Source organism: Vigna angularis, chromosome 11 (genome assembly GCF_016808095.1).
Source record: "Vigna angularis cultivar LongXiaoDou No.4 chromosome 11, ASM1680809v1, whole genome shotgun sequence".
Classification (NCBI taxonomy): Eukaryota; Viridiplantae; Streptophyta; class Magnoliopsida; order Fabales; family Fabaceae; genus Vigna; species Vigna angularis.
The window spans coordinates 21349486-21362933 of record NC_068980.1 but is presented as its reverse complement, the minus strand read 5'-3'; the positions used below and the strand labels follow the sequence as shown (position 1 = coordinate 21362933).

General features: G+C 36.3%; 1 protein-coding gene across 4 annotated transcripts; it reads right to left on the bottom strand.

Moving 5' to 3' along the window:
* Positions 1–9102: 9102 nt before the first annotated feature.
* Positions 9103–13217, bottom strand: LOC108323531 (DExH-box ATP-dependent RNA helicase DExH14). 4 transcript variants are annotated; one of them, XR_008246256.1, is made up of 5 exons: positions 13065–13217; positions 12721–12945; positions 12340–12635; positions 9543–9911; positions 9118–9337 (listed from the first exon to the last, which is right to left on the bottom strand). XR_008246256.1 is itself a non-coding variant. In XM_017556013.2 (3 exons), exons 1-3 carry the CDS (start codon positions 13164–13166, stop codon positions 12519–12521), a joined length of 459 nt encoding a protein of 152 aa, XP_017411502.1. In that variant the 5' UTR covers positions 13167–13211; the 3' UTR covers positions 9345–12518. The 4 variants fall into 4 exon arrangements, 1 of the variants encoding a protein (XP_017411502.1); XR_008246255.1 differs by having other exon boundaries at positions 9122–9337; positions 12409–12635; XR_001831679.2 differs by having other exon boundaries at positions 9103–9337; positions 9543–12635.
* Between the last annotated feature and the right edge of the window lie 231 nt (positions 13218–13448).

The window sequence follows — 13448 nt, the reverse complement described above, 5'->3', positions numbered from 1 at the left end:
TTCTTGTAGTTGGAGCTTTCTCTCTTTCCCTGCTCCTTCCATGTCCAAGTTACAAGCCTTCACAGCCCAATAGGCTCGGTGTTGAATCTCCACAGGTAGATGGCAAGCTTTTCCAAATACAACTCTGAAAGGTGACATACCTATTGGTGCTTTGTAGGCTGTCCGATGTGCCCAAAGTGCATCATCCAATCTTGCGGCCCAATCCTTCCTATTTGGCTTCACTAGCTTTTGCAATATCTTTTTGATCTCCCTGTTAGAGACCTCAGCTTGTCCATTAGTTTGGGGGTGATATGGTGTAGCAATGCGATGCGTCACCCCATACTTTTTCAACATATTCTCTAACAGCTTATTGCAAAAGTGGGTCCCCTGATCACTAACGATGGCTCGTGGTATTCCAAACCTACAGAAAATGTTAGATCTGACAAAACTCATAACAACTCGAGCATCATTAGTCCTTGTAGCTATGGCTTCCACCCATTTGGAAACATAGTCTACAGCAAGCAAAATATAAGAAAACCCAGAAGAAGAAGGAAAAGGACCCATGAAGTCAATACCCCAAATATCAAATACCTCACAATATAGCATGGGTTGTTGAGGCATCTCTTCCCTCCTAGTGATGGATCTAGCTGCCCTCTAACATTGCTCACAATTTTCATATATCCTCCGTGCATCTTTAAAGATGGTAGGCCAATATAATCCACAATCCAACACCTTCCTACCTGTCCTTTGCGTGCCATAGTGTCCTCCAAAAGGTGATGAATGACAAAATTCAAGCACATAAGGTATCTCTATATCAGGAACACACCTCCTTACAACTTGGTCACTACCAATGCGCCATAAGAATGGTTCATCCCAAACATAGTACTTCGCCTCACTTTTCAGTTTGGCTTTCTCAGATTTGGAGAAAGATGGAGGAATAGCTGAAACAGCCAAATAGTTAACAATGTCAGCAAACCAAGGTTCAGGATACATACCTTTTACAGAAGTCAATTCTAGCAGGATTTCATCAGGAAAGTCATCTTGAATAGGAATTTCATCTTCTTCTTTTTCAATCCTACTAAGATGGTCTGCTACTAGATTATGGGCTCCACTTCTGTCCCGAATTTCAATGTCAAACTCTTGGAGCAGTAGCATCCATCTGATTAACCTTGGTTTGGAATCTGCTTTCTTTAGAAGGAATTTCAATGCAGCATGATCTGTATAAACAATTACCTTGGATCCAAGTATGTATGATCTGAATTTATCCAAGGCAAATACAACAGCTAGTAATTCCTTCTCAGTTGTGGTATAATTTGCCTGTGCAGTGTCCAATGTCCTGGAAGCATAATATATCACATGTGGTAGCTTCCCATTTCTTTGTGCAAGTACCGCTCCTACTGCAAAGTTTGATGCATCACACATCAACTCGAATGGCAATGTCCAATCAGGTGGTTGGATGACGGGAGTGGTAGTGAGTGCCTTTTTCAAGGAATCAAAAGCGGCTTTGCACTTCCCTCCAAAGTCAAATGGTACATCCTTCTGAAGTAAGTTGGAGAGAGGATTAGCTATCTTGCTAAAGTCCTGTATAAACCTCCTGTAAAACCCTGCATGACCAAGAAAAGATCGAACCTCTCGTACAGAAGAGGGATAAGGCAATTGCGAAATAACATCAATTTTAGCAGGATCTACAGATATACCATTCCTGGAGACAACATGACCCAAAACTATACCTTGTTCCACCATAAAATGACATTTTTCAAAATTCAAAACAAGGTTAGTTTCTTCACATCTCTGCAAAACTCTTGCAAGATTAGCCAAACAATTATCAAAAGATGAACCATACACACTAAAATCATCCATGAAAACCTCAATACAATGCTCCAATAAGTCTGTAAAAATACTCAGCATACATCGCTGAAATGTACCAGGAGCATTGCATAAACCAAATGGCATTTTCCGATAAGCATATGTACCAAAAGGACAAGTGAAGGTAGTCTTATGTTGGTCCTCCGGGGCTATACAAATTTGAAAATACCCGGAGAATCCATCTAGAAAACAGTAATGTGACTTACCTGCCAAACGGTCTAGCATTTGATCCATGAATGGCAAAGGAAAATGGTCCTTTCTAATGACTTGGTTCAATCTCCTATAGTCAATACAAACCCTCCAGCTATTCTGAATACGAGTAGGAATCAATTCCTCCTTCTCGTTTTTAACCACTGTGATTCCAGATTTCTTGGGAACCACATGTACAGGGCTCACCCAAGTGCTGTCAGAAATGGGATATATAATACCTGTTTGTAGCAACTTGGTTACCTCTTTCTTGACAACCTCCATCAGTTGAGGATTCAGTCTTCTTTGAGGTTGTCTCACTGGTTTAGCATCCTCCTCCAAAAGTATTCTGTGCATACAAAATGAAGGACTAATACCAGGAATATCTGCTAAAGTCCAGCCTATTGCTTTCTTGTGGTCTTTGATAACCTGTAATAGCTGTTTTTCCTGCTCATCAGTAAGCAATGCAGATATAATAACAGGGAGTTTCCCATCCCTCTCAAGATAAGCATATTTCAAATGGGATGGTAAAGGTTTCAACTCCAAAACGGGTGGTTGTACCACAGATGGCAGGATTTTACTGCCTAAGGTAATCTCAGCCACCTCAACATCACACTCGGACGCCACAGAGGTATCATCTATTGACACTGCGTCCTCAATATCACCTATTTTACAATTTGCTTCATCGTCCAAAATCAGGCACGACATGTTTGAAAAAGAAAAGTCCAAAGATGGAGAAAAAGTTGAAAAAATGTCCAAGAAACTAACAGAAAAATTATTTACAATTTCACTTAATAAATCAATACAAAACAAAGAATGCTCTTCAATTGGGTGCTTCATGGCTTCCAATACATTAAAATGCACCTCCTCATCACCTATCTCCATGGTTAGTGTTCTTGCATGCACATCGATCTTGGTTCGTGCTGTCATCATGAAAGGTCTTCCCAAGATAATAGTTGATGACTTGATTCCATCTTCATCTTTCATATCCAAGATGTAGAAATCGGCAGGGAAAATTAGCTTGTCTACTCGGACAAGGACATCTTCAAGCACACCTGCAGGGTTAACTGTGCTACGGTTGGCCAGTTGAATGACCACACCAGTAGTTTTAAGAGGTCCCAAAGATAGAGAAGTAAACACTGATAAAGGCATTACATTAATGGAAGCCCCTAAATCTAGCATGGCATTGTCAAACTTTAAATTTCCAATAGTACAAGGAACAGAAAACATACCTGGATCTTTGCATTTTTGTGGTAGTTCAATGTGTTTCTTAACCAAACTTGACACATTTCTTCCCAAATTCACAATCTCATTATCCCTAATACGCCTTTTATTTGTGCAAAGTTCTTTCAAAAATTTGGCGTACTTGGGGATTTGTTTAACAACATCAAGCAAAGGAATGTTGATCTCTACCTTCTTGAAAGTATTTAAAATCTCTTGGTCTAATTCCTCCATTTTTTTGTTTCTCGGTTTTAACCGATTTGGATATGGAGGAGGTGGAGAATAAGATGAAGAAGAATTTGTAGAAGAATTAGAAGATACTAACCTGGATTTTTCAGTGGTAGATTCAGGTGATGGCTCACTTGATCCTCCATTGTCATTAATTTGTGCTTCTTCTTTCTCTTTATCTTCATCCTCTAGGGCTCCTTCAGGACCTTCTACCTGCTTACCCGTTCTTAAAGTGATAGCATTTACATTTCTCGGATTGATCACTGTTTGTGCAGGCAGTTTATTTGATTCCTTAGCCTCTAACTTATCCACCCTCTGAGTCAATTCTTCAATTGATTTCTTTATTTCTGAATTTTGCTCAACTATTGTTTTCATGAAATCTTGCATTGACATTTCAGGCTGAGATTGCTGCCTTTGTTGAGGTGGAACATAAGGTTGTCTGTTCTGCTGATATCTATTGGAGGACGAATCATGATAATTCTGGTATGGTCTATTTCCTCCAATCATGTTTGCAGCAAAAGCTTGAGATGGGTTTTCCACAGTGGTCTCCACCAAGCTAGGACATTCATCAGTATAATGGTTAGTTGAAATGCAAATTCCACACTTCTTAACAATTTGTGGAGTTGAGGTTTTAAACAAACTTGTAATCTCGTCGAGTTTGCTTTCTAGCTTATTCAATCTTTCATCTATCCTCTTTCCATCAACTGCACCATTATCAATTTCATGCACTTCCTTCAACAAAGTCACTGAATTTTCTCTTGTGCCATACTGTTGATTGTCTACTGCCTTCCGTTCTATTAGATCTATACCATCTTCTGGTGACCTATCTAAGAAAGATCCTCCGCTTGCAGCATCTGCCCATGACCTATCAGTAGGACTTAAGCCTTCATAAAAGCTTAAAATAAAATCTTCCATTTGGAGTTGAGAGCATGAAGAGCATAGTTTCTTGAATCTTTCCCAATATTCACTAAGATTCTCTTTATCTCTCTGTCTTATATCTTGAATTTCTCTGCGGATAGCTGATAATCTGGATGCAAGAAAATACTTCTCAAGAAAGAGTCTTTCAATAGTTTCCCAATTTGTAATCCGTGCAGAGAGATAATACCACCAATCTTGAGCTGCGCCTTGAAGAGTAAAAGGAAAAGCTCTCATTTTAAGGCTCTCTATTGTGATCCTGGGAGATCTAAAGTTTTCACACAACATGTGAAATTGTCTCAAGTGCTTGTGTGGATTCTCCCTTGATAACCCGTTGAACTTTGGTAAGGCATTTAACAGGTCAGGTCTCAGCTCCCACTCCTCATTAGGATATTCAATGTTACTTCGGATAGCTGTATTGTGGGAGGTGGCTAACTGTCTAATGGTTCTTTGTGCCATATTGTTTGGGCTAGGATCAGGTAAAGGATTGGATGGTATGTTTGTGATTGGAGATAATGAAGGTGGAATGACTTCAGTTGTAGGAAGTGTTCCTTCAGTAGAACACCCAAATTTCAATCTTCTCCGCAGCTTACGCAAATTCCTTTCGACTTCCGGGTTAATTTGATAAAATTCTCCCGGGTTAGCTCTGGTCATGCACTACGTAATCTGCTTGAAGTTGTTTCTCTTGACTTCTCTTTTTCTTTTGTTCTTGCTTTAGAGAAAGATTTCAAATAAGAGAAAAGAGAGACTTGTTGGATCCACTCCCAGGAAAGAGAGGTGCGTCACAATGGACAACTTAAGTACCAAGTCTTTCCTAGCCAGAGTGTATTCAAACTAGCCTCAAGTATTTCTCAAAAGAAATTCTTAATAAAAACAAGAACAAAGATTTTTCCTAAAATAAGAATGACTAAAGACTACAAAATAACTCAAATTAAATTAAATGTATGTGCGTAAAAAAAAATAAAGATAAAATAAAAAATAAAAAAAAAATAAAAATAAAAATAAGAATTAAATATTCAAAATACTAACCGTATTCTCCGGCAACGGCGCCAAATTTGATAAGCTGTCGTTGAAGCTATCAAATTAGTACTACTTTTCAAGGCAACTTCAGTATTGCCAAGTAGTATAAGAAGGTAGATAGGGCTAAAGTAACCCTGAGTCGTCTCCCAACGAACACGGAATTGCTTTTGAATATCTGACTCTTATGCTATGCAATGCTTATGAATAAAAATGATGTTTGGAGAATGTTTAAAGAACAAATAATAAACTTAAAAACAGTTATGATTAAATAGGCTAATTCCACTACTTTTCCAAGATAGATTCATCATCGGTTATTCACGGATAATTGTTCAATTGATTATTGTTTAAGTTTCAAATTAATTAAAGTACATTCTTAATTAATTTGAGGGCGATCATGCATTTAACCAAAGTAAATTCTCAATCAAATGCAAAACCTTTCTAGATTATTCACAATAAATTCAACCAAAGTACATTCTCAATCAAATTCTATTGTGTTTAATCATGTCTATTCTTAAATCTCCTAACCAAATTAAAAGCTAATCAATCAAAGTAAATTCTCAATTGATTATAGTTGAAATTATTACTAATCAATCAAAGTACATTCTCAATTGATAGTAAAAACCATTTAATCATATGAAAGTTCCTAAATTAAATCAAAGTAGATTCTCAATTAAACCTAGAAACCCTATAACTCATATAATCAATATGCATGTAGATTCAAACACATTATGATGCAAAAATCTTTGCTTTTAATTTGATAGAGAGATGAAAGACATAGAGAGAGAACAACTTAAATCAATAATCAAAGTAAACAATTGCATTAAATCACTCTAACCTCAGAATCCATAATAGAATTACAGCAGAATAGCCCTAGATGCTTAGTTCTCCATGAATGGAGTTGAATACAAGATGAAAGAAAAGTAAGAGGAGTATGAGAGAATGAATCAAGTGAAGTCTCTGGGTCTCTTTATATAGGGCTTGATTGGGCTTGGACTCTGAGTATTCAGTTGATAGAATCTTTTATCTTATATCTTCCAAATAACTAAAAGATTTAGATAATTATAACATTATTTGGAAGATATTTTCGGTTGATATTCCCAAATTAAATTAATTCAACAACTGAATTTTATCTTTTAACTTTTCTGAATTTCCAAAATTGCACAAATGCCCTGAAATTTTCTCTATCTGCGCTTTAGCCCCAACTGAATTCTCCAAAATTGCACCAGAACCCCTGTTGACCAGCTTTGACCAGACTTAAGCAGTGTTGACCAGCTTTGACTGAGAAAGGGTGCGCCCAATGGGAGCTCGCCACGTGGCTTCCCTCTTCCTTCCCCAGTTAGGGTTTCAGATTTGGGGAAAGGCTCTTCCCCTTTTGCTGCCTGCGTGCCGTGAGGAAAAGAGGAGAAGCTCGAAATTTTGGAGCTGCCTCGATGGTTGCAGTGGCGATTTCTGTTCTGGGTTTTGCTGTGTGGTTTTTCTGAGTGCAGGTGGTGGCGGCGAGATCGTGGTGGTTGTTTGCGGTGGCTCGATTTGGTGAGGAGGGCGGCAAGGCGTGAAGAACTTGCGGAGAAGAAAGGTTGCGCGATTTCGAAGGAGACGAACGGGACTCCGGCGATGGTGGTCGTGGTGGCAGCTGTTGATGATGAGGGCGGCGACGGATCTTGCGAGGAAGATGAACGGTGGTTGCGAATGATGATGCGCGACGGAGGCGGAGCTTGCGTCAATGGAGGAGAAGACGAAGATGGAGGTGCGATGGTGATGCGCGACGGAGGATGGAGGCAGCTTCACGGTGGCGGTCTTGGTGGCTTCGAACCCTTGCGCGAAGGAGAAGGAAGGTGGCGGCGGTCTTGCGGCGTGGTTGCGGCGGAAGCGGAACGGCGGCTGACGGCACTGGCGGCTAGGGTTTCTGTGGAGAAGGTGGAAGATGATGCTCATGGGTTAGGGCTGACGTGGCATGATCTGGTGGACTCTAGCTTAGGAGGGGTATGGGTAAGGAAATTTAGGGGGTGTATTTAGAATAGGGTTACTGTTTGGCTTAGTATTGGGCCTGTTTAAGAGAAGAGGGGTGTAGGTAGGGAAATTGGGAGGTGCAAGGGTAAAAGTTGTCTGTTTGGCCCATCTGTACATTATTTTCCAAATAAAACCTGATTTTGGGCCTTGAATTGCCATTTGAACCAATAAAACTTATATTCTCAGCTGCACAAATAAACATTAGAACATCCAAGAATAATTTATGCGCTAAAACTTACTTTTTACGTCTCTTTCTTTCCCAAACCCAATAATTTCAATCATCACAAATTCACTTAAAATCAACCATTTAAACACAATTATCCCATCAAAATTTTAATTTTTCAAATATAAATGTGGGCATAAATATGCACTCATCACACGAGTTATATGATATCACAAAACATAACAAACAATAAGGATGAGCTACCATAAAAAATCATCAAATAAGAGAACACAAACAATAAACATTAATCATCATATTAATGTTATTATCATGCTATACCAAACAAGGTCATCTTAATTATAAGTCACATCCAGAACGTGCCACACCCAAGAAATTCCAAATCATGTGTCATTCTCCCGTATCCTACCTTACAACACTTGTTCCCTAAAAACATGACGTTTGTTCACCAAAATAGGACGATTTCAAGTCATCCTCCACTGCATCTTTGGACAAATATCCCCTACTCCTCAAGGATTTATGAGTAAAAACTCTTTTACAGTTCATAACGAGCACTATACTTAGCACGAGCTAAAAACTTATGGGAGAGACATCATTCCCTTTCTACCGCCTCAAAAGACGAAAGGGGACCACACTATTCATTTGATATGACAACTTTATATATTTTCTATTCATTTGTATCGTAATAATAATTATTTATTTTAAATTTCTTTATTTCCAAACACAAGAGCTTGGTCGCTCAGTCCATGTTCATCAAACACATATGTGATTGAGCAATAGAAGATTTTGTTGATGAGAGATCTAGGTGGACACATGTTAGTTTCTACTAAGTTTATTACAATTTTACACCTCAAGTATTTACTATTTTAACACAAACATTTATTATTTGAATAGGAAGAATTTCTAACCAGATTTTCCCAAGCATTATCTAAGACTACTTCTATTGGTGTCTCACAATGCAGTTCCTTGAACCCTACTGAGGAGGAGAGACTAATGAACAAATGTTAGTTAGAAATGACATGTGGAAGGTATAAGGGATGAGTATATGAGATTGGACATGTTGATTCTCATGATGACTGTGTTAACAATTATTTACAACAGACACAAACATCTTTTAATCAACAAGTAAATTCAAAATAGTTTATTCAACTTCAAACGTGACTAGTAAACAATAAAGAGCAAATTCCACAAATCAATTCCCAATTTCAAATAATTTGACAATTTATAGAATTTTATCAGTGTAATCATCCAATATCTTTTGGCTTTGACAATAGCGATTGCACGTAATATTTTTCAGTAGCCAAATATTGAATGAAGAAACCCTTAATTTGCATCCTTACTGTGATTATTAATATTAAGAAACTTTAGACTAATATTATGTTTGGAAATCTTGTTAAGATGTGTATTTAGATCGTTGCATTTTTACACCATAAGAAAAAAATACTCATTACCTACACCAAAAATCAATAAATAAGTAGGTAATACAGTCTTATCTAAAGTTCTACTTACATACGAAAATTCATAAATAAATTAATTGTAACATAAACGGATAAAACCATATATGTAATATATCCATGAAGAAAAAAAAAATAATATCTTTGTTTGTAGAAAATAGGAATCCTTGAAACAACCATGAAAAGTTCAGCCAATCCACTGAACATAGTCACGACAACCCATAAAACAAGGCACCCACGTATATGTCTCCATGAGTCGCTAAATATCTGTGTATATCTATTAAGAAGAAAATGGTCAGGGCAACAATTGCCAATACGTGAAGGGGAAAGTTATTAGTTAGAAAATAACAGTATTAGGTGAATAGAGAAATAAAATGAAGCATTCAATTTTCAAATCTACTTTGAAAAGCTTGAAGGTGTAAACGAATGAATTACGTTTCATAAGTAAATATTCTCTAGATAAGCAATGGATTCAGGCACACCTTGCTGCAGTTTATCTTCAATGGCAAATCCTAATATGCTGAGACTGTTCTCTACAATGCTAGAAACCTTGCGGAGCATAGCAGCCCTGCCAAAAACAACAGTGCTTGGAGCCTCGAAGGATGCATGCCATTCCTCAAATTCTAAAGCATTTAAATCTCTAAATTGTCCTCAAACCAATGGAAGAGTAAGAGTGAAGATGAGCTTCCGTGGCTCTTACTAACTCTACGCTAAATGACTTGTCTATCACATTAAGCATGGATGTGTGTGCTCCTTTGACAAACACTTTCACATAATTGTCAAGGTACTCCAATATAACTGACATCCTCTTCCTGTCACTATCAAACTCATGCATACCCAAGACATTGAACCTGCAATACTCATAATAGGAAGATTCATTAGAAAAAACAAACAGGGTAATGTCCATGGAAGAGGATTTCGCCTCATGTTTATTACGTAACTAACAACAGAGGTAAACTTAAAGTCGAAGATGACTAAAAATTCTATATCTTTTCTTGTATCATAACATAAATACAATATTGCACAGCCAAGGAACAAAGAAAACATAAACTACATACAATATATTCTCCAAACAATAAAACATAAACATTAACTACTAGAAACTATAAAGGAACCGAAATCTAGCATGTGCACTAGTTTTATCTAACAAAAACCGGACAAGAAAACTAGTTGTCAAAATTGAATTCTACAAACTTTCTGGAATTTACGAAATCAAACTGCAACCGCATCATAAGTCCAAAATTTAAGTTCTTGCACTCAAATTAAAGATAATTAAATCAGGAGTGCAATGCTAAAATAATCAACTCAAATGAATAACTATAGAGAAAGTTATAGACCAAACAAGTAGCATATGTCAAATTTGTCAACATTTAAAATCTAACTATTATCTTTAACTATGCAGAATTAAAATATTAAACTAAGCTAGAAACATCAGCACTACAGCACTAAAAGAAAAACGGAATTGAAACTACTTATACGAGTTCCTAAGATCCTGAGAACCAACAATTTTCAAACCCAAAATCATGTTTACAAGTAAAGTATTATATACTAATTCATTGAGCTTGTCATCTATTTCTGCAATCTTCAGATGTACCAACTTAGAAGGCTATCCTTTCGCTTCTACCACTGATTGTGTTCTGTCTTACTTGACTTTAATAACATTTCAGAAAAACAGACATGTATCAGGCTAAAAGGACAAGCACATGTCCATGACAAGAACATAGGTCATTGATGTCATGTGCCTATGAACTTAAACAAAAGAAAAGTTGTATTCCTTTTTGATATGAAGTAGTTTTAGTTACTCTACCAAGTTAGCCAAGAGTGGGAGATCCTACATTTGCACACAAATTTGTACACTAATTAGAAATTATATTAAGTGTATTAAAAAACGATCTCAGGAAGATCCAAGTATGATTAATAATAAATTGGGTAAGGAAATATGCTAAGTATCACATCAGTTCATGCATGATGAGACTATCTTATGTAATAGTAGATAGTTGAGGAATCTTAACTATTTTATGAAAGCAACATATAAATAGAATTAAACCATTTACACATTAGGATTCATAATCAACTTCAGTGGATGAAAAGAAATAATAATTAGAAAGGAAAATCCTACTAAAAGTGATGCTAATAAAGCTAAGGTTCTTGAATAGAAATTAGTCTTTTGATAACACTCCATGTGAAGATTATGTACACATAATGTTATTCAAGAAATAGAATAAGTTTTTGAAAGGAGTAAATTATTGTTCAGTTCTCACATATTTCTCTAAGTATAGAAGTACAGGAATTAAGACCAGTCAATAGTCCTTTAGCAATTATGCAAGGTTAATATGACAGTAAAAGGAGATAGCTATGGCATCAATATGATGCCTTTTTTTCTGCTGAGTTATGCTTTATTCCGAAACTTCTTTTGCTGCTTTATTGTAGATATGTAGGGAAGCTTTAATGGATACAAATTTGGTGTCTCTGGTCTCCTTGTTACCATAGAAACTCTGCTTTTACACATAAAAGTGAATGGGTGGAAGGCTTTGTGATTTTATTCTCCATGACAGAATCAAATGGATGAGGTGCTTCTACCTGCTCTAATTCCTCACATCAAATTTGAAAGCCAACTTCGTGGTTGAATGACAATGTAAAACTTCGTACATTATCACTACATAGTCATTGAATTCATGATATCCAGCACAGTGTATACACCTAGTTAATACTTCTTATTTATCTTCATCTATCTCTTATGTCATATAATATCAATTATTATACTGCAGGACATAAGTTGGATGCTTATTTTCTCCATAATCTTGTTTCCTTAAAAACAGTCATACAAATTGTAAGGACCAAATGACCTCATCCTCTCCACCAACAACTACAAGGATATAAAAAACATTAAAGAATGATAAGAAAAAATCCTAGAGCACAAGCTCAATCAGGAGAAACCAACAAGAGTTCATTACTCATCCTCTTTCTTTTTCAAATGCTCTCTACAGTCAAATAAACTTCTCCTCTATAACAAGTGTTCAGTTTTTTTAACAAAAAAACAAGAATTTACAGAGTGATGCATCATCAAAGGAAAATTTATTTCACCTCTACCAAAATCTACCAACGTTGAGCAGTACCATGAAAACAATCTTTCCAAGTGAAAACAGGCGTAGTGACCAAATCAACCTCAAAATAACAAGTGATTTTGTAGAACTGGAGGTCAAGACTATTTTGTGATGAAATCAATGAAAAAAATGTGAAACTAATCCGTCTACATAGGTATTCATAACTGTAAAATACCTTTAGTACAGTTCTGGTAATGGGACTCACACACTCACAGTTGCTGATAACTGAAGTAATGGAAAATACCTTAGATTTTGCTTGACCAACTAAAAAGCGGGAACGAATAACAATATAATAATCAACATTTCTTGAACATCTGAAGCAACTTATGAAGGAAACCATTCAACATTACTCTACTAAAAGCTACATCCCCTTCCTTTGGTGCATACAGAATTAATGCCTCCAATGCCTTTTTCCTCGGTCTCAAACAGGCGATCTAGGTCAGCCCCACACTCTTCAAGCTTTCTGAATATCTATTAACCAAAAAATAATATCACACACCAATATGAAATATTATATATCTAGAAAATTTAGTAAAAACAATATTTAAGAACAAACTTCTGCAGAAAGGTGATTGTCAAATTGTCTAAGAGAATGTTGATGTGGCCAAACTTGACGATCCACAGCTTTGCTATATTCCAACATTAACAGAGTCATCTCACACCAGCCTCTTCGTAAACAAATCCCAAATAATGCCCGTGTTATTCGAGCCAAGCTTGCACTAATATATGCAGCATCAGATACCAAAGAAAAAGAATCCATAGAACCTCGAGATATGTACAACTGCAAACAACAAAGCTATATCTTATTCATTCAGGTATCCTAACTGGAAAATTGTGTCAAACTCAAGAACAAAACCGGAATCAAAATGGAAATCTTTCCATGTTTGTTGGAAGGACCACCTTAATTTCTAATGGACATGATGTGCGCGCCAACATCTCTAGCTCATTTTCTTCTTCTTCTCGAATAGCAATATTCTCAAATTCAGAAGAATGTGCAATCATGTTAATCACCTAGAGTGACAAAAGGTAAAAAGAATATAAAAATACAAATACTGATAATAGTAATTTATAAATGTGATTATAATGGATGCAAGTTTTCATAGGCTTATGGCAAATAACAGATAAAGATACATTAGATGACTAACCACCAAAATACACTGCTTTCCTAATCTTATGGGAAAAAAGAATATAAAAATGATATGTGATGTGTGAGCACCTTTGTCCAGGTAAGTCAATAATAAAAAAATAACAATAAGTTAAAAAAAAAACTAGTATAAAAAAGTA